Consider the following 22,796-nt stretch of genomic DNA (forward strand, 5'->3'; position numbering starts at 1 on the left):
AGATAATTGCAGTGAAGGTGTTGCATGTTGCTGAAGGAGGTTCACTTAAACATTTGCATTCACCCTGCCATGTAGCTGAACAAGAGGCCCAACTCCTGCTGCAGAAAACAAACCATGACACTTCCTCCTCCAAATGTAACTGACTTCTTGACACACTTTGGGTTCAGTCTTTCCCCAGTCCTACGCCAAACATAATGTTTCCATCAGACCCAAATAAACTGAACGTCCTCTCATCACTGAAGTCACTCTGGACCAGTTCTCCTCTGTCCACACAACATGCTCCTCAGCAAAGACAAGTCTAGCCTTTTTATTCTTTCTGCTGATGAGAGGTTTGGTCACTGCAGAGTGGGCTTTCAGTCCAGAAAGTCTTAAACAGTGAGACACTGTGTGCAGAGACAGATCCTTGTCCTGTTCAGCACTGAACTGGAGACCAACTCCAGCTGCAGCGTTGAACCGATTCCCCATTGAGAGTCTTCTCATAATCCTGTCCTCTCGTGCACTTGTTTAATGTGGACGAGCGGCCTTTTTGAGGGACTTAAATGAATCTGTGACCTTGTAAAGTTTTAGTATTCTTAAAATCACAGACTGTGAACACCCTACTCTCTCTGAAGGCTGAGAGGGTCGTCCCTTTGGCCTTCATCTGGACAACCTGCTGTCTCAGGGTTTCAGTCTCCTTAGAGCAGCTCCCATCTCACAAAGTAACCAGGAGAGCTGCAGAGAAATAGGGTGTGTTCAACGATGAAGTCAATGTCACCAGGTGCAGATTAACACCAATAACTGGGAGGATCTGAAAGGGTTCTCTCATTTTACTCACTGCTTTTTTTCCACACTTAATAAAGGTTTTTGCCTTGGTTATTTAAAAACATGCTAGTACAGCAGTGGTAAAGACACAGCGGATATTCTTTTAAATTATGAACAATAAAAAATAACAGTATACAGTACACATATATAAAATGAATCTCTGGTTCAATTTACCCTACATCATCTGGCTCACTTTGATCCATAGATACCATTTAGCTTAGCAAATCCGGCTAACCTTTACCTTAATGATTCCCATGTACCGTACACAACTTTAGACCTAGATACATTAGCTACATGTGTTACTATACATATGCCAAAACTACCCAACAGCATGTTAAAATGATCTCCACTTTGACTAGACACATTAAAATGCTCCTTACATGTTAATACATCAGTTAATAACCCAAGAATACAAATGTATAACAATGACAGGGGCTGCTCATCCTTCATGACTACTTTGACTTCTGATAATTACAGTACATTTTGTAACATTCAGTTTCACAGTCATTTTGTGGGTTTTTTTTCCTGACAAGTCAATAAACTACTGCTAAAGTTCCAGTTTACATCCAAACTGTCCAGACTTACATTATATATGTAGTGAAGACTTATGTTCTAGTGAAAACTGTATGCTTCACATCTTCATACCAAACAATCAGGACAGTTTCAACGTTAGTGTCACCAGTTCAGCATCTGACCAAATGTCTCCCCATCTGTTCCTGAGTTAGGAAACATTATGATGTCACAGGGAAGTTGACCTTTTTGATGTCCTCACTCCATTTTATCCTCTTTGATATTTGTCTGAATTAGTGTAGGGATTCTTGAGTTATGGAAAAAATGTTTTTTGTGAGGTCACAGTTACTTTGACCTCTAAATTCACCCTTGAGTCCAGGTGGACATGTGTGCCTCATCTGAAGAGAATCCCTCCAGGGGTTCCTGAGAAATTGCATTCACAAGAGCGGGACGTACGATTTGCAGACATAATGCCTCCAGCCACAGCTGTCACAGAGGCATAAAGAAGCCAACTAACATGGAGAACACTAAAATCATTACAAAAATGTATTTCCTGCTTAAATAATCTCACAACTCATGAACGTTTATAAATGAAAAAGGTTTTATTTGTTAGTGCTGTGTGTAATTGAATGCTACATACATACAGATAATTTTAGCATGAATGTACACGTCGCCACAAGTTTTTTTTTCTCTTTTTTTCAACATCATTCACATAAACTACAGTACAATTTGAAAAAGCTATAGGAAGGAACAGTGCTGTGAGGAGGGAGGGAGGGAGGGAGGGAGGGGGAGCACCAGTTCCCAGGGACAGAACACAGGAACTAACACAGTAAGCATGCAGAGAGCAAGAGACACCAGGGTCTGACGGGTTATTTCTTAGAACTGGAAAGTACAGAGGGGGTGGTGGTGGTGGTCTCCACCACCGGCTTAAATTCAGAGGGGTGGACTGATTTAATTTGTGCTTATACAGGAGAGTGTCCTCTCCTTTTCCCTGACTGTGTGTTGGATATGGGATAGAGTTCTTAAACCCAGAACTGATCAAGATGCATCACGTGCAGTTCTCCCTTTAATGTTTCACCTACCTGAACCTGGAATTATTCTTAGGCTTGTACTATTATAGTTACACATTAAAGGTTGAATATGGAGAATGAGCAGATCAGCACCATCTACTGTCTCAAGATCATAGTCTCAGCAGCAAAACAGAATTCCAGCAGTCTTGTTGCCAGGTTCGTTGCCGAGTCAAGTGATGAATCATACAGGGTAACCACTCATTTGGACAGTTTTTAACGTTAACCAGTCTCCAGCTGGAAGTCTTTCTGTGAGTGCTGTGTAATCCATTAGCTTGCTCTCAACTCAAAATGATCCTTGTTTCTGTAGCAACAAAGGACAAACCTGGCAACCAGCAATGCCCAACGCTATTGGCTGCTACCATGGAAACAGAACGGGACAGGAAGTCATTGTCAAACCCGTCAAAACATTTTAAAAATATTAAATCAGACTAAATATATATTTTATTTCATTCTGTTCCCCTCAAAACGCCCCGTGGGTGTATTCTATAGCTTTTAATAAAGATTCTACATATTCAACCTTGAAGTGTTCCATTTGCACTATACAGTATATGAGGTCCTTGTCCTGCAGCTGGAGCGAATATTTGTTATTATGCACAGCTGACGATATGTCTGCACCAATTAACAAGTCTAGTCCTTTAACAGCATAAAAAATATCACACATACACTGTCACTCCAAATACTATTCTATACTGGATTCTACGGGTCTGGTCAAGTATTAGGGGAATATAATATTCATATTGGCTGAGAGGTGCAAGTGCCATTAACAAGCCAAAGTCCTTTAGCACTTGCTCAGCAAATATGATTATATTCCCCTAATAGATGATCCCTGGTGTGTTTGTGTTGTATTATTCACATTAAACACCACCACACTGCATTATCTTTGTGTCCAGATTGTTTCTTCTGTGGTTTGGCTTTTTTAGAAACAATTCCACATTGTGAGAGCTGAGTACATCCCTGGCATACGTGTTATAAAAATACGGCCATCTTCATCCCAAACCTACCCCGAGGCCCTGGTCTCTCCATAGAGGGATATAGATTTTTATATCAATTTAAAGATTAATAATAAAAAAAAGAACATGATATAAACAAATGTGAAACCATAAAAAAGAAAAAAAAACATACAGTACTTCTTTAAGTCCAAGTTGTTCTCAGTCTTAGAATGCCAGATTCAGAAAATAAAAAAAGATAGCCGGTGAAACCATCTGACCTTGCATGATGATGATGGGGATGATGGGCAGACAGAAAGCAGGAGAGGAGGAAGAGGCAGAGAGGCACTGTGGCCTCCTTTTAAGGCTGAAACTAAAAGACAAAAACATTGCCAGCCAGAATTAAGAAAAAAAATGTTACTTCCATTTTCTGGGACTCCTCTGTTTGACTTTTCAAAACTGCACTCAAACCCTGAATCAACGGTGAGGGGGGGGAGAGCGAGAGGCGACAGCTCCGCAGGTGAACAGGAAAAGGAACCACAGCGATCACAGCTGTCATGTTAACCGACTTCTTCTCTCGGCTTCTTAAGCGCAACTCGAATCTCATCGCATTCAAAAGAGAAAGATGTCATTAACTCTGGTAGAAACCCACTCCGACAGACACGGCGTCCAGCTCAACCCAACCCAACATGTAACAGGAAAAACAGTATTAATAGTTCTTTCAAAACATGGAAAATATTTAAACACAAAGTGCAGGTTTTAATCCTGCGAAAAACAGCTCGGACAGACCAGTAAGATTAGTAAATTTAAAAAGAAAAAAAGGCGCAGGTCTGCTGAAACGTTTCCTATACGATTCTCTACAGTCTGAAGTTACCTGTTTACATTCACACACTCAGACTCTCAGGCTCACACGCGCACACACACACACACACACGCAGGGGTGCTCTTTGAGATCGACCCCTGCAACATACCAATACAATCACTACATGGACTACAAAAAGAACAAAAGAACATTTGTTAAAACATTTCACGTGGTAAAAAGTATCAAGAATACAAAAACAGTTCTTACGTATTGGTTTTAAGAAAGACAAGTTCTGACATTTCCAACTTATCTGGCTAAGTACACATCCACAATATGTACAGGCTGAGAGGAGAAGTGTCCAAAGCAGTCGAACAGCACTGCCGTCTGCAGGAATATGGCCATTAGATTGGTCTGAAATATATAGTTCTAGATTTGTCTGTACTGAAGGGTGAGATTGGCGTCAATCATTTGGGTTTTTAGAAATGGTTATCTTCACCTCTGAGACCAGGTGCTGCTTCATACTGCTGTTTTGGTACATTGGATTTATTTCACCATCTGACAATGAATCCCCAAACTAACACACACTGTTTCCCTTCACATCCACTGAGGAGTTCACTGGCTACTTCATAAATAATACGTTTAAAAAAACAAAGGGATGTGAACACAGGGAGTTGGGACCAAAAGAGGTGATACTCTGTTTCTGGATTACTAAAACAAAAGGTGTTTTATGCCATCCTTCAGTGCTGGAGTAAGGTCTGGATACACCAGCTTGTCATACTGGGATAGGGGGGAAAACACCATAGCTTATTTGCATTTCTTGAAGCCTATCACAATCCTTTTGGGCTGTGCTTCGCCTGACAGCGGAGACAGCAGAAGGGGAGGAGAACACAGGTGCATTCAGATGTTATTCCAACACTGTACTTCACCTGACCGAAGACAAATGAGTACATGTGTCTGAGAGGTTAGTCAAACTACCCAGTGTTCTGATGTTAAACAGCAACAGGAAGAGGAGGAAGCAAGACAAAGCAAAGAGGAGAGTAAGAATGAGGAGTTGAATCCGAAAGCAGGTGTGTGTGTGGGGGGGGGGCAAGGGATCCACCTGCATTATGGCACCTGTATCCGTTTGCAGCAGACTGATGAAGTATGACTGATGGAAGTGTAAGTGGCCATGGCCTCTCCACTGCTATCAACTGTCTTGACTGTGGGGCTGAGAAAAAGGGGAAAGGACAGATATAAAGAGGTGGAACCAAAAGGATAGGGGGGAGATCAGCTCAGGATCTTACGGAATGGTCACAGTATAGAAGGGCGTTGGGCGGGTTAGTAAAGCAAGAAAAACTTGATGTATCACTGGTGGGAAAATATGGAATAAGAATAGCCAGGACTGTCCTGCGAATGTGAAGATAGTTATGCTTAATGTTTAGCCGCTAGGTATGGGCAAGTGGACAGGAGTTTAGGGGACCGTCTTTTCAAGATACAAAGTCTTCAAGGATTTAAATGCACTGGGGCACTGGGTAACCCCCTCCATCGGCTGTATGCTGCACCGTGTGATCCTGCAAAGAGCCCAAGTCACTGAAACGCTCGCCACACCAAACACACTTGAACTGGCCCTCTCTGGAGTGTGTGCTCTGGTGTTTGGTCAGGTGCTCGCGCTGTTTGAAGCCCTTGTTGCAGTGGCCGCATTTGTACGGTTTCTCCCCTGTGTGCACGCGCCGGTGTCGGTTCAGGTCTGAGGAGTATTTGAAGCGTTTCTCGCACTCGGGGCACTTCAGCGGCTTTTCCCGCGACGGGTCGCATCGGTGCTGGACAAATTCTGAAGAGGACAGGAAGCGGCGGTCGCAGAGCGAGCACTTAAGAGGTTTCTCTTGGCAGTGAGAGTTTTGATGACGCTGTAACGTAGAACTCTTCTTGTAGCCCTTACCGCAGACATCACACTTGTACGGCTTGTCGGGCGAGGTGTTGGACGTCTCGCCACACTTGTGTCTGAGCAGCTCTCCTGACTGACTGAACTCCTTCTGGCATGAGGCGCACTTGAACAGGTTGTCCATGCCGTGGACGTGCTGGTGGTAGAGGAGGTGAGAGGGCTGCATGAAGCCCTTGTCACACAGATTGCATTTGAAGGGCCGGTCAGTAGGGTCTTTGTGAGTGCGTCGGTGGCGCACCAGTGCGTACTGCTGTTTGAAGCTCATCTGACACTCGTCACAGTGGTAGGGACGCTCCTCTGAATGTGTGCGCTCGTGTTGCCGAAGGTCAGACGGCCGCTTGAAACCCTTACCGCACGTGGCACAGCGGAACGGGCGGGAACCCTGTGGGTGGCAGGGGTGGTGAAGGAGCTCTGAGGACTCTTTGAAATGCAGCTCACATAAGTTGCATTTGAACAAGTGCTCACCCGAGTGCACGTACATGTGGCGCACAAGGTGGGAGCGGTGCTTGAAGCTCTTCTCACAAACAGCACACTTGAACGGGCGTTCGCTGCTGTGTGTTCGCTGGTGGTGCTGCAGATGTGACGACTGGCTGAAGGCCTTGTCACACGTGTCACATTTGAAGGGCTTCTCTCCTGTGTGCACCCTTTCGTGCCGCGTGAGTTCTGAAAGGTGTTTGAAGCCCTTTTGGCAAACGGAGCACTTGTACGGCCGGTCTCGGGCTGAGGGAAAGGGCAGAATAGATGAGCTGCTGCTTGCTGAGGCGCCATCACTGCTGGGCTGCTGCGGATTATTTGAGCTGGGTGTGACGTTGCCCGAAGAACCGGGGCGGTAGGTCTTCTCGCATATTGAACACTTCATTGGGTTGGTGCTGTTGTGGGATGTGTGGTGCTGGGCTAAAGACGTGAGTAGGGAGAAGCCCATCTTACACACCCCACACACAAACGGCTTCTGCTCCACCTGAACACACTGGTGTTCTAGCAAGTCTGTCGCTTGGTGGAAAATCTTCATGCACTGAGTGCACTGGAATGACCTGTCCTGATTCACCATGCACTGGTGCTCATGTGGGTTGGCCAGGTGGGATATATCATGTCCACAGGCCCCGCACTTGTGTCCCCCTTCTGTCCCTACCTGTAGGGAGGTCTGCTGGGCCTGGGCGGGGTGTTGCTGCTGACTGTGCTGCCCACCTCCATGCTGCTGACTACCGCTGTGCTGTTGGCCGTGTTGGCTGTGCTGTCCATGCTGAGTCTGTTGCTGCTGCTGTAAAGATGTAGCATCTGGCTGCAGTACAATGCCGTACACGGCACAGCCCAGTGCGTTCTCTGCTCCTGGAGGGATGGTGTGGACGACTGGAGGTGGAGCAACTGCATGCTGCTGCCAGGCCTCTGACATGCGGGCTCGGGTGTAGGGATTCAGTTTGGCGGCTGGTGTGGCCCAACTGCAGTAAGAAAGGGAGATTGGAACATATTTTAACAATGTACTGAAGGCTTCAGGGTTTGTTAAGAAAACAGGAGAGAAAACTCACTCCATTTCCGCAAGTGTCACTGAAGAACTGGGGTTATTGGTGCAGCGGGGCTGTGACAGAGATTTAGTGCAGTGCAGAGAAGAACTACTGTGTGGGGACCAGACTTGTGTGAAGAGATGTGGGAAAAGGCTCAACTTTCACTTCATTTGCGGACAGTGGCATCTGTATAAAAAAAGAGAATCAAGGTAAGTCAAAGAAAGGTTTGTTGCATCTCCAACATCCCCCGATCGCACGGACAGTACACCCTAAGAAGGATAGTTTCACAGCAAAATTAGTTTTAAAAAATGTAGAGATGCACCGATCCTGCGATGAATGAGGTAGATCCAGCATTCTGATCCAGTCATTTCTTTTTTTATTAATATCTTACACAGAAATACAGTTACAGTGATCTAGTCACTTCAATTCTCTGTTTGCAACAGCGGTTGGGGTTTAATGTTACATTTTAAAATATCTGTTTGCAGGGCACTTTACATGGAAGTGCGATTTATTAATGTTTGCTGCTAATGTACCCTTTGTTATTTGTTAATAAATAATATTAAGTACATTTATATGGATGTTAATTTGCAACATTTTTAACAAGGCTAAATGTTGGCAAGGTATATGCTTCATTCATTCAACAGTAGGATCGGATCGGTGTCGGCCGATACGCCCAGCCCAGGGATCGTGGTTGGAAAAAACTGGATCGTGCATCTAAAAAAAATGTGGAGATTACAAAGTTAATTTTGCTACATCGGCTTAAGCTGCCAGTTATGGTTTTCCTGTAGAAACTGAGGAAAAACAGAGACATTAAAACTAGGATAACTGTGGGAGGTGCTGCAATATTATCTTTGTAACGGCTGGGTCCAAGCTGGCAGCCTCACAGGCAAATGATCACGGCTCACGGAGCACCTCTGACAGAAGACCTGAACCAATCACAGTGTTATCAGTCATATGTATCACTCAAAAGGCATACACGTGTAAAACATCCTTGTGATGATATGCTGCATGTGGACGGACCCCAAAGCATCCAAATGCAATGAAATGTAGTTTGTAACAAGTTGAAGGTGTGCACCGGTAACGCAGACCCGGACACAGACACAGCAAGTGGCCATTAATTAGCATGCACACACTCAGACACATTAACGCTAAGCCGTATTATGTTTAAATCTGTAGTTTACTGGTTAGCTCACCGCTGTCTGTGCAGAAATACAAACGCGGTCAGAAAAAGAGAGAAAGGTGTTAGACAGCGTCTCCGCATCACAGCGTTGTTCGTCTCCAGGCAAAGATAACTGTTATCAAGGTAGCTAAGCTAGCTAGCTTAGCCCCGTGCTAACGCAGGAAGGAGCTAACATTAGCGGGCTAGCCGAGGGAAAATAACAGCCTGATAGTGACGGCTGCACCGACACCTTTGTTGGTGAGTGGTGCATGTAAACAGTGCGGAGAAATGCTGCATTTACAAACCTGCAGCGTTCAGTCGAGACGACGGAGTATCCAGATAAAACGACAGCGGGTTAGCTAGCGTTACTCCCCCACACAGGTCGCTTCTTCACATCCGCAGACGGAGCTCGGACGCTCTCTTGTTCCAGCTCTGGGGCTCCGGGGCCGACAATAACGGGGTTTGCGGCTCATAAAAATGTGCGGAGATTCACCCGCGGTATCCCAAATCGCCCCGTAAACAGCATCGTTTCACGCGTACATGTATTTGGGCTAGGGCTTTCTCTGGGCTGGAGGACACATGTGCATTTTAAAATAAAGTGTTAGCTAGCTATCGGCTAGCTTCGAAGCCCCTGCCCGCGCACGGGAACATGAATAATCCAAGAGCTAATTGGCATGCTCACCGCTCACCGCTCACCACACACACACACACACACACACACACACACACACACACACACACACACACACACACACACACACACACACACACAATGGACAATGTTATTATTATTATTATTGTAGTAGTTATTATTGTTGTTGTTGTTGTTTTGTATTCTGTTTTAATTTGATTTTCACATTCGAAATAATTTATCAGTTTCCCAGCTTGGGATCAATAAAGTATTTCTATTCTATTCTAAACATTCCAGTCATCTCGTCCTGTGTTCCTTAACAGTCAAAGGTGTTAGTGCATATTTAAAATGAGAAACTGTCATTACAAATAATGACACATTCCCCTTTCAGTGTGACTAACCGAGGCTTTCAGGCTGAGCATTAACTATAACTACCGTTATATCTACACAGACATAAAAAAAACAGATGGACTGTGTGATTGTGGGGGAGAGGCTTTTGCGCATGTTTTGATAGATTGTTTTCAATGTTTCTTTTTTTAGTTTGGTTTACAGGAGTACATTTCAAAATATTTCGTAAAATATTGTAAAACCTACAAACCCGAATATCCTTCAGAGGAAATTTTCATCATTAATTTGATCTTTTTCTTATCAAAGTACTATATGCATCTGGCTTAACAAATACTCGTCTTTAATATTTTTAAACTTGAAAATAATATATTGGCAAAAAATATTAGATAATGTAATTATAAATGTATTCCCTTAGTATAGCAGCTCCAATACGTTTTTGTTTTTGTTATTGTTCATTTCCTTTTTCTGTCTTTGCACATTTTAATGTATGTTATTATTATTTCTACACTTAGAATACATTTTAGAGTCAGATTCGTGTCAGAAACGTTATGTTCGTATTAAATAAATAAATAAATCTACTCAGATTCCCTGTCAAACCCTCAGACCTCTGAAAGCGGAACTGATTCGAGGTGGGTCCGTGTTTCACTGGGACCTCAGTTCTCCTCACATCAGGTTGTTTACAGCGGAAGCGCAGGAGGCGAAAGCCGAGAAAACCTGTTCGTCTCCCTGCGGTGTAACGTTGGACATGAGCGTTAAACCCTCGCTGTCTTTGGTCAAACCCGGAGTCAGTACCGCGGGACGTGTCCTGCCACGTGACCGAGGAGCAGCATGTTGGTTGGCTACAGCAGCAGCTCTGAGGAGGAGAGTGAGGCGGCCACCGACACAACAGGCAAAAGCTCTTCTCCGAAAGAGGAAGACGATGGTAACAATGGCGGCCCGGAGAGGAAGAGAGCAAGAACTGAGCAACAGGTTCCCAAAACAAGGTGTCTTTCTTTGGGCTGAGTGGGGTATCATGATGTACCAGAGAGAGACTGTGGAGGGAGGATGAGTCAGAACACGATTCCTCCACCTGTAACCCATGACCAAAACAAGCACAGACCTTTTCTAAGTTGTAAAGATAAACACTCTAAATGTGTCCAAGTTTCATTCCTGTTCCCGTGAATGTGAATGACATTAGCTGACCGGAAGTTAAAGACGTACTCCGTAAAGATCTGTATCTATGTATTTGTTTTTAAAGTTCCTATCTATCAAAGAGTGAGTTCAAACAATTATTATTGACCGAGCAATGAACGCACTTCTACCATCTACCTTTGTGCGGAATATAACAGTAGGCGGTGGAGACATTCGCGGGCCAGACTTAAATGAGCCGCCATGTTAGTGACGCTGCTGTTGGTCTGTTTGCCCAACTCCTCACTTAAAGTGAAACTCCAGCTGAAATCATCCCAGGGTCTTTTTCTGCAATTACACTCATGAAATAAACCATTGAGACATTGTTTTTCATGTAACAACTTTTAACGGAGAAAATCCTGCACAGTTGCTAACAGCCGGACGTGGCTAACACTGATTAGCTCGGGTCAGAACGGTGAAGGTATTAAAACATCTTTTTTAACCACTTATACTGCTCAAAATAACAGCAAACCTCTGCAGCAGCATGAGAAGAGTCCCTACACAGAAAACAAAGCACCAATGGGCTCCTTCCTTTAGGTTTGACTTTGCTAATCCACTTGAATGGACTTTACTATGAGAGGAGCTGGTACAGGGGCCAGTTGGTAAGTCTTTAAAACACTCTTTTAATAAACTCTGGGTTCACTAACTACTTTGTTGGTGCTTTGTTTTCTGTGTAGGGACTCTTCGAATGCTGCTGCAGAGGTTTGTTGTTATTTCGAACAGTTTTGCATAAAGGTTAGAGACACGAGCCTGTGACCGGAGGGTCCCACAGTTCAATCCCACGGACCAGCAAGACAAATCTGGTGGTGTTTGAATTCCGTGGTTAATTTCATTCACTATATAGTTCACTATAAAATACCCACAATGCACACCTAATTTGACTGTACATAGCATGTACACTACATTGTTCTCCCGTTTACCACAATGCAATGCGGTTGTGTTTTACCGGAGGAGAAGAAGAAGCAGAATGGGTGCTGGAGAGCTAACTGCAGTTACGAAGCGTTACGAACAACAGATTCTTGTGAGCTTACTGCTGTTACTCGCTTGTGAAATAAATGAACTACTACAGCTCAAACAAACTGAGTTTACAGCTCCGTTTGTTTACATGAGGCTGGACGCAACCGCTTCCGTCACACATATATGAGATGTATAGACACAAGGATTTGTTAGAAAATTTCAGTGTAGTGTCCAAAATCTGGTTTGATCATTCCCTATATCGAGCACTATTTAATAAGCACTATATAGGGAACAGTCAGTGAGTGAGGGAATGATTTTGAACACAGCTACAGCGACCGTGAACGTGACAAGATGGAGGCTCTGAAAGAACGGGCTCGCCTGCAGTTACATTTTACCTCCACAGAGGCCGCTAGAAACAACGTATCTCAATTGTTATGGAGTATAACTTTAACAAGGGCCAAGGCTGTTGCCTAGCAATGGAACCCTTTTGAAAAGGTCTATTCAACTTTATGACAAGTCGTAAAAAGTTTACTGTGAAATGTATCAAGCTGGCCTCCTGAAACACTTTTTTAAGGAAATGTCTTCTTGTGCTGTGTCTCCATTAGGCTGCCTGTTCCTGGTTGCCTGTTGGCCATGTTTCCAGATGAAGAGGGCTCACAGACTGAAGAGAGCTCCCTTCACGGTGGACGCATCCGCTCCTTCAAACACGAGAGGGGCAACTGGGCCACCTATGTTTATTTGCCATGTAAGACCAACACGCCGTGCTGCTGAGGATTGATTGATCAAGTATCAGATTCTTGTGTGCATGATTCCCTCTCTCTGTCTCCTCTGCACATCAGACCATCCCGAGGAGGAGTTCAGGGAGCTGTTGGAGGAGCTGCTCTCATTAGCCAGGGCCCACGGTGTGGATTTGAACCCGCAGGAGGAGTTTCACCTCAGCCTGTCTCAGACGGTGGTGCTCAGACATCACTGGATTCAAACCTTCATCCAGAGCCTCAGGGCAGGCCTGGTGCACTGCAAGAGGTTTGCTTACTCTAAATAACAATACAAAGGAGGGAAACTTATATTTGATTTACAACCCTGTTTCCAAAAAATGCTGGGATGCTGCGTAAAATGTAAATGGAGACATAATATGATGATTTGCAAAATATTCAAACCCTATATTAAATTGAAAATTATGAAACTGAGAAATGTCATTGTTTCAAGGGACAAGGCTGTAAACCAATCCTGGATGTTGGTGATGTTCATTAAAAACAGACAGACTCTGTGGTGGACATCACTGCATGGGCTCAGGAACACTTCCAAAACCATCTGTGAACACAGTTCATCGCTGCATCCACATGATAGTTGAAGCTCTACCACAGAGGGAACTGTATATAAACCAGGTCCAGAAACACTGCGGCCTTCTCTGGTCCTCAGCTCATTAAAGACGGACTGAGGCCAAGTGGAAAGCTGTCCTGAGGTCGGACGAGTCAAAATCCTAAATTCTTTTTGGAAATCATGGACGTCCTCCGGACCAAAGAGTCGAGGGTCCATCCTGCTTGTTATCAGCACAGTTCAAAAGCCAGCCTCTGTGATGGGGGTGCATTAGTGCACATGGCATGGGTCCCCTGCAGATTTGTGAAGGAACCATTAACGCTGAACCATATATACAGGTTTTGAGCAACACATGCTGCGAAGTTTACAACGTCTTTTTTAAGGACGTCCCTGCTTATTTCAGCAGGACAATGCCAACCCACATTCTGCTCGTGTTACAACAGCATGACTCTGCAGTAAAAGAGCCTGGCTGCTAATGTGATCTCCTGCAGTCCTGACTTGTCACCCATTGAAGATGTTTGGCGCATTATGAAATGTAAAATAAGACAAATGAAACCCTGAACTGAGCAGCTGAAATCCTCCATCAAGTAAGAATGGGAAAACATTCCACCTTCAGAATGACAGCAGTCGGTCTCCTCAGTTCCCAAACGAGGAGACCGACTCTTCTATTAACAAGACGAGTGTTGTTAAAAGAAGAGGTGATGCAGCACACAGGTAAACATGACCCGGTCCAAACTGTTTTGAAACATGGCATCAAATCCTAAATGAGGATAATATTTTCAAAAACAATCACATTTTTCTAATGTTTCAACATTTGAATGATTGTCTTTGTTTCCGTAACATATGGGTTTTTCTTTGGAAACAGGGTTGTGCATTTGATGTTTTCATCTTTTTCTGTGTGACACCAGTGTTAGAAAAAGCATATACAGTATGTGCAGGGAGTCATTCCTAGTACAAGTAACTGAATTGCACAGTCCGAAGACTGTGGTGGGAATTGAATTTTAGCTGTTTCTTGTTTCCAGGTTTGTGTGCTCAGCAGGGAGACTGAGGGTTTACTGTAACGCTGAGAGGACGAGGTACAGTCACAGCCCCTAACTGCCCCTTTATTTCGCATTGCTAATATTTATTATGTATATACTTGATCACCAGCCAAGTTGCTGTAAAATAAAACATCTGTGTGGCACTATTCTGTTGTTAATGTTGCCAAAAAGTTGTCGACTTATCTTTCAAAGATCCATTTTCAGTTTTACTTCCCTGAGCATCGATCCTTCTCGGCTCGACTGTCTGTACTCGTCTCTGTCTTGGCCCCTGCAGGACGTTCCTAGGGATGGAAGTGTGTGCTGGGCATGCTCGGCTGTTGGACCTGGTCCAGGTAGTGGACAGAACAATGACAGAGTTCCAGCTGGACACTTTCTATGAGGTGACTGATGGACACATTTAGCTTTTTTATCATATAGGACAGAAGGAAGTGGGGTGATAGAGGGGGAGACATGCAGCAAAGGGCCGCGGGTCCGAGTCAAACCTGCGGCCGCTGCCTGGTTGTCCTTCAGCGTCTTTACATGGGGCGGCTGCTCTAACCACTGTGCCACCGCCCGCCCCGATGGACACATTTTAACACTCACATACGATGTGTGATGATCGTATGAGGTCTTTTGCCGAACCAGTGTGTGTTTGAATTAGTCTTGGGTAAATATGGTGGATCTACAGGGTCTAAGAGACTTAATGGGTTCTTCTTCTATGTTGTAGCAACCATTTCATATTTTATTTTATTTGGGACAGTTGTGTTTTCACATTAAAATACCCTGCACAGTGTTCCTATGATTAATTTTTAGAAATAATGATCAGTCAGTGAACGGTTGCACATCAGTGTTTTGTCTGAAAAACATGAGCATATTGTCCAAAAGAATGTGAAGTTGTGCACATCCACGTCTTACCTTCATAATGTTCCCTCTGGTATGTGTTCTAGGAGCCGTCTTTCCATGTGAGTCTGGCCTGGGGTGTTGGAGACTTGACGGGACAGATGAAGGGGTGCATTCAGGGGATGCAGGTACTGGGACAGCTTGGGACACTGACAGCGCTGTGTTCATTTTTCCTTTCAAATCAATTCACTGTTTTTAAACAATTGACAGTATATTTTAAACCCAAATGTGAAATGTTGTTCCTTCGTCCATGTTAAAGTGCCCCAGTGTGTCTAAGCCAGGTTTATCACAGCCATATCATGTATAGTGTTCCCACGCTGGTCAAAAACCCGAAAAAGCCATGGAATTTCAAAATCTTAATTCCCAGGCCAGCGAAGTCACGAAATCAGTAAAATCCTTGAAAGTGTTGGAAAAGCCATGGTATGTGGTTGTGTGTAATGAAATGAATTATTACACTAGTATTCTGTGGATAATCTTCCACTTTAATGTGACATTATTTGTAGTTTTGACTGAATGACTCACACACGATGCACCAGCTGATAACTGTTCATGTGTCATTTTTTTGACTGTTAGAGTCTGATTGATGACCACGAAGAAGGAGCATTCCTGCTAAAGTTGGACTGTGTGGAGCTGCGCTGCAAGACTGGAAACAAGACATTTCGCTTCCCTTTGGAGCCCCAAACTTTGACACAGTAGTGCAGCGCACGTTCAGGGTCGCTGGAAGTGCTGCTTGCAGCTTTCTTGAGAACACTCTGCACTCCCTTAGGTCCTCAGCAGAACACCTGTCAAGTGTGAGGTCTGCTGGATGGACCGTTCCTGAGATATGTGAAGGACAGACGTTCATGCATACGCACACACACAGACAAATAGGCTCTTTCCTTATCCAGCTGTTAAGTCTGACGTAACACCCTTTCAAAATACGATTTCCGGATACAAACGCTCGTCGAAACAAAAACAGACACGACTGCAGAACATGCAAACAATTACGATCACCTCTATCGTCAGTTGACACCTTTTTCATCGGGTAAAATGACAATTGCGTTGTTTTTTAAAAACTCAGATCTGTTCAAACAACGGGGAACACGACACTGCTGCATTGTAGAAATACGAGGCTTGGACCGGCTTGGACCCGGAAATCATATTTTGAAAGGGCGTTACGTCAGGACTTAACAGTCGGATAGTCAGATGACGCTGCTTCAGCACCATCTATAGTACAAACGGCACCAAATATGGTTGCAATAACACAAAGTGTTGAGGATATAAGTCTTGTTCTGTAATATAACTTAGTATCTATACTAATATAAATCTTAGATTTGTTTAGTATTGTGTTTTTGCATTTTAAAAATGTATTTATTTTTTAGTTTTACAATTCTATCCACTTTGCTGCTGCAACGCTGTAAAGTTTTTTACCGAGACAGTAAAGGATGAGCCCCGCCCACAGCTTTTGAGCAAACTTTGAAGGCCAGCTATAGAAAAGCTGTATGGAACATCAAAAATCTGAAAAGGACACATTTTCCTGCTTTGTCCAAAGATGTTCTGTACCAAGACTGGTGACTATTGCTCAAAATGTGCAGGAGAAAAAACTGATTTGCACACAATTTAAAATGATTTAAAATCTAGATGCAAATGGGTGTGGTCTTTATGCATAGATTGGTCTATAAATTGGTCTGTCCTGCCAAGTGTGATTGCATGAATGGTTCTCATGATATATGTGACCAACAGAACCACAGATTCCTGCCTTTACAGTTGGATGTATACCCAGAGCACCCAAGCTCTGCAGCTGTATTCTTCTGGCCCACATAAATGAGCTGGAAACCTTCCCATGTAGTGGTGCAATGATGATATGTTGTATTCTTTTCAGATATGTGGCATGTCCCAACAAAGACAATCAATGTCAATGGCAATAAGAAATATATATATATGAATGATGTATTCTAATACTGTATATAAATAAAGTGGCTACTTGTTTTATACAAAGTGCTGTGGAAACTTTTTTGCACCCTGTCACTTTTTCCAAACTTTGTTGCATTATAGACTCAGTTTAAATGAGATCAAATCCATCTTATTCCTCATCAATCTACCAACAATCTTTTTAAGAGCTGAATCTGTGTTTATCCACCTGGACTGCACATCTGGCAAAAGAGTGATGAATGGAGGAAAATCAGATGATTTATAACCTATAGAAGCCTTTACACACCACAATCTGATGATGGTGTGTAAAGGCTTCTATAGGTTATAATATAGAATATAAATCAGATATAAAGAGTGTGGTGGTGGTGTTGATGATGGTGTGTAAAGGCTTCTATAGGTTATAATATAGAATATAAATCAGATATAAAGAGTGTGGTGGTGATGATGGTGTGTAAAGGCTTCTATAGGTTATAATATAGAATATAAATCAGATATAAAGAGTGTGGTGGTGATGATGGTGTGTAAAGGCTTCTATAGGTTATAATATAGAATATAAATCAGATATAAAGAGTGTGGTGGTGTTGATGATGGTGTGTAAAGGCTTCTATAGGTTATAATATAGAATATAAATCAGATATAAAGAGTGTGGTGGTGATGATGGTGTGTAAAGGCTTCTATAGGTTATAATATAGAATATAAATCAGATATAAAGAGTGTGGTGGTAATGATGGTGTGTAAAGGCTTCTATAGGTTATAATATAGAATATAAATCAGATATAAAGAGCGTGGTGGTGGTGATGATGATGGTGTGTAAAGGCTTCTATAGGTTATAATATAGAATATAAATCAGATATAAAGAGTGTGGTGGTGGTGATGATGGTGTGTAAAGGCTTCTATAGGTTATAATATAGAATATAAATCAGATATAAAGAGTGTGATGGTGATGATGGTGTGTAAAGGCTTCTATAGGTTATAATATAGAATATAAATCAGATATAAAGAGTGTGATGGTGATTATGGTGTGTAAAGGCTTCTATAGGTTATAATATAGAATATAAATCAGATATAAAGAGTGTGGTGGTGGTGATGATGGTGTGTAAAGGCTTCTATAGGTTATAATATAGAATATAAATCAGATATAAAGAGTGTGGTGATGATGATGATGGTGTGTAAAGGCTTCTATAGGTTATAATATAGAATATAAATCAGACATAAAGAGTGTGGTGGTGGTGATGATGGTGTGTAAAGGCTTCTATAGGTTATAATATAGAATATAAATCAGATATAAAGAGTGTGGTGGTGGTGGTGATGATGGTGTGTAAAGGCTTCTATAGGTTATAATATAGAATATAAATTAGATATAAAGAGTGTGGTGGTGGTGGTGATGATGGTGTGTAAAGGCTTCTATAGGTTATAATATAGAATATAAATCAGATATAAAGAATGTGGTGTTGATGATGATGGTGTGTAAAGGCTTCTATAGGTTATAATATAGAATATAAATCAGATATAAAGAGTGTGGTGGTGGTGGTGATGATGGTGTGTAAAGGCTTCTATAGGTTATAATATAGAATATAAATTAGATATAAAGAGTGTGGTGGTGGTGGTGATGATGGTGTGTAAAGGCTTCTATAGGTTATAATATAGAATATAAATTAGATATAAAGAGTGTGGTGGTGGTGATGATGATGGTGTGTAAAGGCTTCTATAGGTTATAATATAGAATATAAATCAGATATAAAGAGTGTGGTGTTGATGATGGTGTGTAAAGGCTTCTATAGGTTATAATATAGAATATAAATCAGATATAAAGAGTGTGGTGGTGGTGATGGTGTGTAAAGGCTTCTATAGGTTATAATATAGAATATAAATCAGATATAAAGAGTGTGGTGGTGATGATGGTGTGTAAAGGCTTCTATAGGTTATAATATAGAATATAAATCAGATATAAAGAGTGTGGTGGTGGTGATGATGGTGTGTAAAGGCTTCTATAGGTTATAATATAGAATATAAATCAGATATAAAGAGTGTGGTGGTGGTGATGATGGTGTGTAAAGGCTTCTATAGGTTATAATATAGAATATAAATCAGACATAAAGAGTGTGGTGGTGGTGATGATGTGTAAAGGCTTCTATAGGTTATAATATACAATATAAATCAGATATAAAGAGTGTGGTGGTGTTGATGATGGTGTGTAAAGGCTTCTATAGGTTATAATATAGAATATAAATCAGATATAAAGAGTGTGGTGATGATGGTGTGTAAAGGCTTCTATAGGTTATAATAGAGAATATAAATCAGATATAAAGAGTGTGGTGGTGATGATGGTGTGTAAAGGCTTCTATAGGTTATAATATAGAATATAAATCAGATATAAAGAGTGTGGTGGTGTTGATGATGGTGTGTAAAGGCTTCTATAGGTTATAATATAGAATATAAATTAGATATAAAGAGTGTGGTGGTGGTGGTGATGATGGTGTGTAAAGGCTTCTATAGGTTATAATATAGAATATAAATCAGATATAAAGAGTGTGGTGGTGGTGGTGATGGTGTGTAAAGGCTTCTATAGGTTATAATATAGAATATAAATCAGATATAAAGAGTGTGGTGGTGGTGATGATGGTGTGTAAAGGCTTCTATAGGTTATAATATAGAATATAAATCAGATATAAAGAGTGTGGTGGTGGTGGTGATGGTGTGTAAAGGCTTCTATAGGTTATAATATAGAATATAAATCAGATATAAAGAGTGTGGTGGTGGTGATGATGGTGTGTAAAGGCTTCTATAGGTTCAAATATAGAATATAAATCAGATATAAAGAGTGTGGTGATGATGATGATGGTGTGTAAAGGCTTCTATAGGTTATAATATAGAATATAAATCAGATATAAAGAGTGTGGTGGTGTTGATGATGGTGTGTAAAGGCTTCTATAGGTTATAATATAGAATATAAATCAGATATAAAGAGTGTGTGGTGGTGGTGATGATGGTGGTGTGTAAAGGCTTCTATAGGTTATAATATAGAATATAAATCAGATATAAAGAGTGTGGTGGTGATGATGGTGTGTAAAGGCTTCTATAGGTTATAATATAGAATATAAATCAGATATAAAGAGTGTGGTGGTGTTGATGATGGTGTGTAAAGGCTTCTATAGGTTATAATATAGAATATAAATCAGATATAAAGAGTGTGGTGGTGGTGATGGTGTGTAAAGGCTTCTATAGGTTATAATATAGAATATAAATCAGATATAAAGAGTGTGGTGGTGTTGATGATGGTGTGTAAAGGCTTCTATAGGTTATAATATAGAATATAAATCAGATATAAAGAGTGTGGTGTTAATGATGGTGTGTAAAGGCTTCTATAGGTTATAATATAGAATATAAATCAGATATAAAGAGTGTGGTGGTGTTGATGATGGTGTGTAAAGGCTTCTATAGGTTATAATATAGAATATAAATCAGATATAAAGAGTGTGGTGGTGGTGATGATGGTGTGTAAAGGCTTCTATAGGTTATAATATAGAATATAAATCAGATATAAAGAGTGTGGTGGTGATGATGGTGTGTAAAGGCTTCTATAGGTTATAATATAGAATATAAATCAGATATAAACAGTGTGGTGGTGTTGATGATGGTGTGTAAAGGCTTCTATAGGTTATAATATAGAATATAAATCAGATATAAAGAGTGTGGTGGTGTTGATGATGGTGTGTAAAGGCTTCTATAGGTTATAATATAGAATATAAATCAGATATAAAGAGTGTGGTGGTGGTGTTGGTGGTGTGTAAAGGCTTCTATAGGTTATAATATAGAATATAAATCAGATATAAAGAGTGTGGTGTTGATGATGGTGTGTAAAGGCTTCTATAGGTTATAATATAGAATATAAATCAGATATAAAGAGTGTGGTGGTGGTGATGGTGTGTAAAGGCTTCTATAGGTTATAATATAGAATATAAATCAGATATAAAGAGTGTGGTGTTGATGATGGTGTGTAAAGGCTTCTATAGGTTATAATATAGAATATAAATCAGATATAAAGAGTGTGGTGGTGATGATGGTGTGTAAAGGCTTCTATAGGTTATAATATAGAATATAAATCAGATATAAAGAGTGTGGTGGTGGTGATGATGGTGTGTAAAGGCTTCTATAGGTTATAATATAGAATATAAATCAGATATAAAGAGTGTGGTGGTGTTGATGATGGTGTGTAAAGGCTTCTATAGGTTATAATATAGAATATAAATCAGATATAAAGAGTGTGTGGTGGTGTTGATGGTGTGTAAAGGCTTCTATAGGTTATAATATAGAATATAAATCAGATATAAAGAGTGTGGTGGTGTTGATGATGGTGTGTAAAGGCTTCTATAGGTTATAATATAGAATATAAATCAGATATAAAGAGTGTGGTGGTGTTGATGATGGTGTGTAAAGGCTTCTATAGGTTATAATATAGAATATAAATCAGATATAAAGAGTGTGGTGGTGTTGATGATGGTGTGTAAAGGCTTCTATAGGTTATAATATAGAATATAAAGAGTGTGTAAAGCTGTAGCTTCGTACACAAGAGGAATCCAGGCTGAATTTCTCCCAAAGATGCTTCAACAGCGTACTGAGTACAGGCTTCATACACTTCAGCACACGTGATATTCTCATCTCATCTCATCTCATCTCATCTTCATCCGCTTATCCGGGGTCGGGTCGCGGGGGCAGCAGCTTTAGCAGGGGACCCCAAACTTCCCTTTTCCCGGGCCCACATTAACCAGCTCTAACTGGGGGATCCTGAGGCGTTCAGAGGGCCAGTGTGGAGATATAATCTCTCCACCTAGTCCATGGTCTTCCCTGAGGCCTCCTCCCAGCTGGACGTGCCTGGAACACCTCCCTAGGGAGGCGCCCAGGGGGCATCCTTACTAGATGCCCGAACCACCTCAACTGGCTCCTTTCAACGCTAAGGAGCAGCGGCTCTACTCCGAGTTCCTTACGGATGGCTGAACTTCTCACCCTATCTCTAAGGGAGACTCCAGCCACCCTCCTGAGAAAACACATTTCGGCCGCTTGTACTCGCGACCTCGTACTTTCGGTCATGACCCAACTTTCATGACCATAGGTGAGGGTAGGAACGAAGATTGACCGGTAGATCGAGAGCTTTGCCTTCCGGCTCAGCTCTCTTTTTGTCACAACGGTGCGGTAGAGTGACTGCAACACCGCCGCCGCTGCTCCGATTCTCCGGCCAAACTCACGCTCCATCGTCCCCTCACTCGTGAACATGATCCCGAGGTACTTGAACTCCTTCACTTGGGGTAAGGACTCATTCCCTACCTGGAGTAAGCAATCCACCGGTTTCCTGCTAAGAGCCATGGCCACAGATTTAGAGATGCTGATCCTCATCCCAGCCGTTTCACACTCGGCTGCGAACCGATCCAGTGAGTGCTGAAGGTCACTGATCGACGATGCCATCAGGAACACATCATCTGCAAAAAGCAGAGACGAGATCCTCAGCCCACCGAACTGAAACCCCTCCCCACCACGACTACGCCTTGAAATCCTGTCCATGAAAAACACGAACAGGATTGGTGACAAAGCGCACCCCTGGCAGAGGCCAACCCCCACTGGGAATGAATCCAACTTACTCCCGAGGATCCGGACACAGCTCTGACTTTGGGTGTACAGAGATTGGATGGCCCACAGAAGTGACCCCCTCACCCCATACTCCCGCAGCACCTCCCACAGTATCTCCCGAGGAACCCGGTCATGTGCCCTCTCCAGATCCACAAAACACATGTAGACTGGATGAGCATACTCCCAGGCCCCCTCCAGGATCCTTGCGAGAATGAAGAGCTGGTCCGTTGTTCCAC

At 42.2% G+C, this 22,796-nt stretch overlaps 2 protein-coding genes across 3 annotated transcripts; one reads left to right on the forward strand and one right to left on the reverse strand.

Annotated features, from left to right (window-relative positions):
* Nucleotides 1–5,186: 5,186 nt before the first annotated feature.
* On the reverse strand, nt 5,187–9,312 carry znf319b (zinc finger protein 319b). 2 transcript variants are annotated; one of them, XM_083915998.1, is made up of 3 exons: nt 8,994–9,312; nt 7,554–7,715; nt 5,187–7,466 (listed from the first exon to the last, which is right to left on the reverse strand). In XM_083915998.1, exons 2-3 carry the CDS (start codon nt 7,556–7,558, stop codon nt 5,600–5,602), a joined length of 1,872 nt encoding a protein of 623 aa, XP_083772124.1. In that variant the 5' UTR covers nt 7,559–7,715; nt 8,994–9,312; the 3' UTR covers nt 5,187–5,599. The 2 variants fall into 2 exon arrangements, with proteins under 2 accessions (XP_083772124.1, XP_083772125.1); XM_083915999.1 differs by lacking the exon at nt 7,554–7,715.
* Nucleotides 9,313–10,370: 1,058 nt separating this feature from the next.
* usb1 (U6 snRNA biogenesis 1) lies at nt 10,371–16,959 on the forward strand. Its single transcript, XM_083917507.1, has 7 exons — nt 10,371–10,650; nt 12,397–12,536; nt 12,631–12,814; nt 14,131–14,184; nt 14,423–14,528; nt 15,075–15,155; nt 15,601–16,959. The coding sequence occupies exons 1-7, from the start codon at nt 10,496–10,498 to the stop codon at nt 15,721–15,723; spliced, it is 843 nt and encodes a 280-aa protein (XP_083773633.1). The 5' UTR covers nt 10,371–10,495; the 3' UTR covers nt 15,724–16,959.
* The last annotated feature ends 5,837 nt before the right edge of the window (nt 16,960–22,796 follow it).

This window comes from Echiichthys vipera (genome assembly GCF_963691815.1).
Source record: "Echiichthys vipera genome assembly, chromosome: 7".
NCBI lineage: Eukaryota > Metazoa > Chordata > Actinopteri > Perciformes > Trachinidae > Echiichthys > Echiichthys vipera.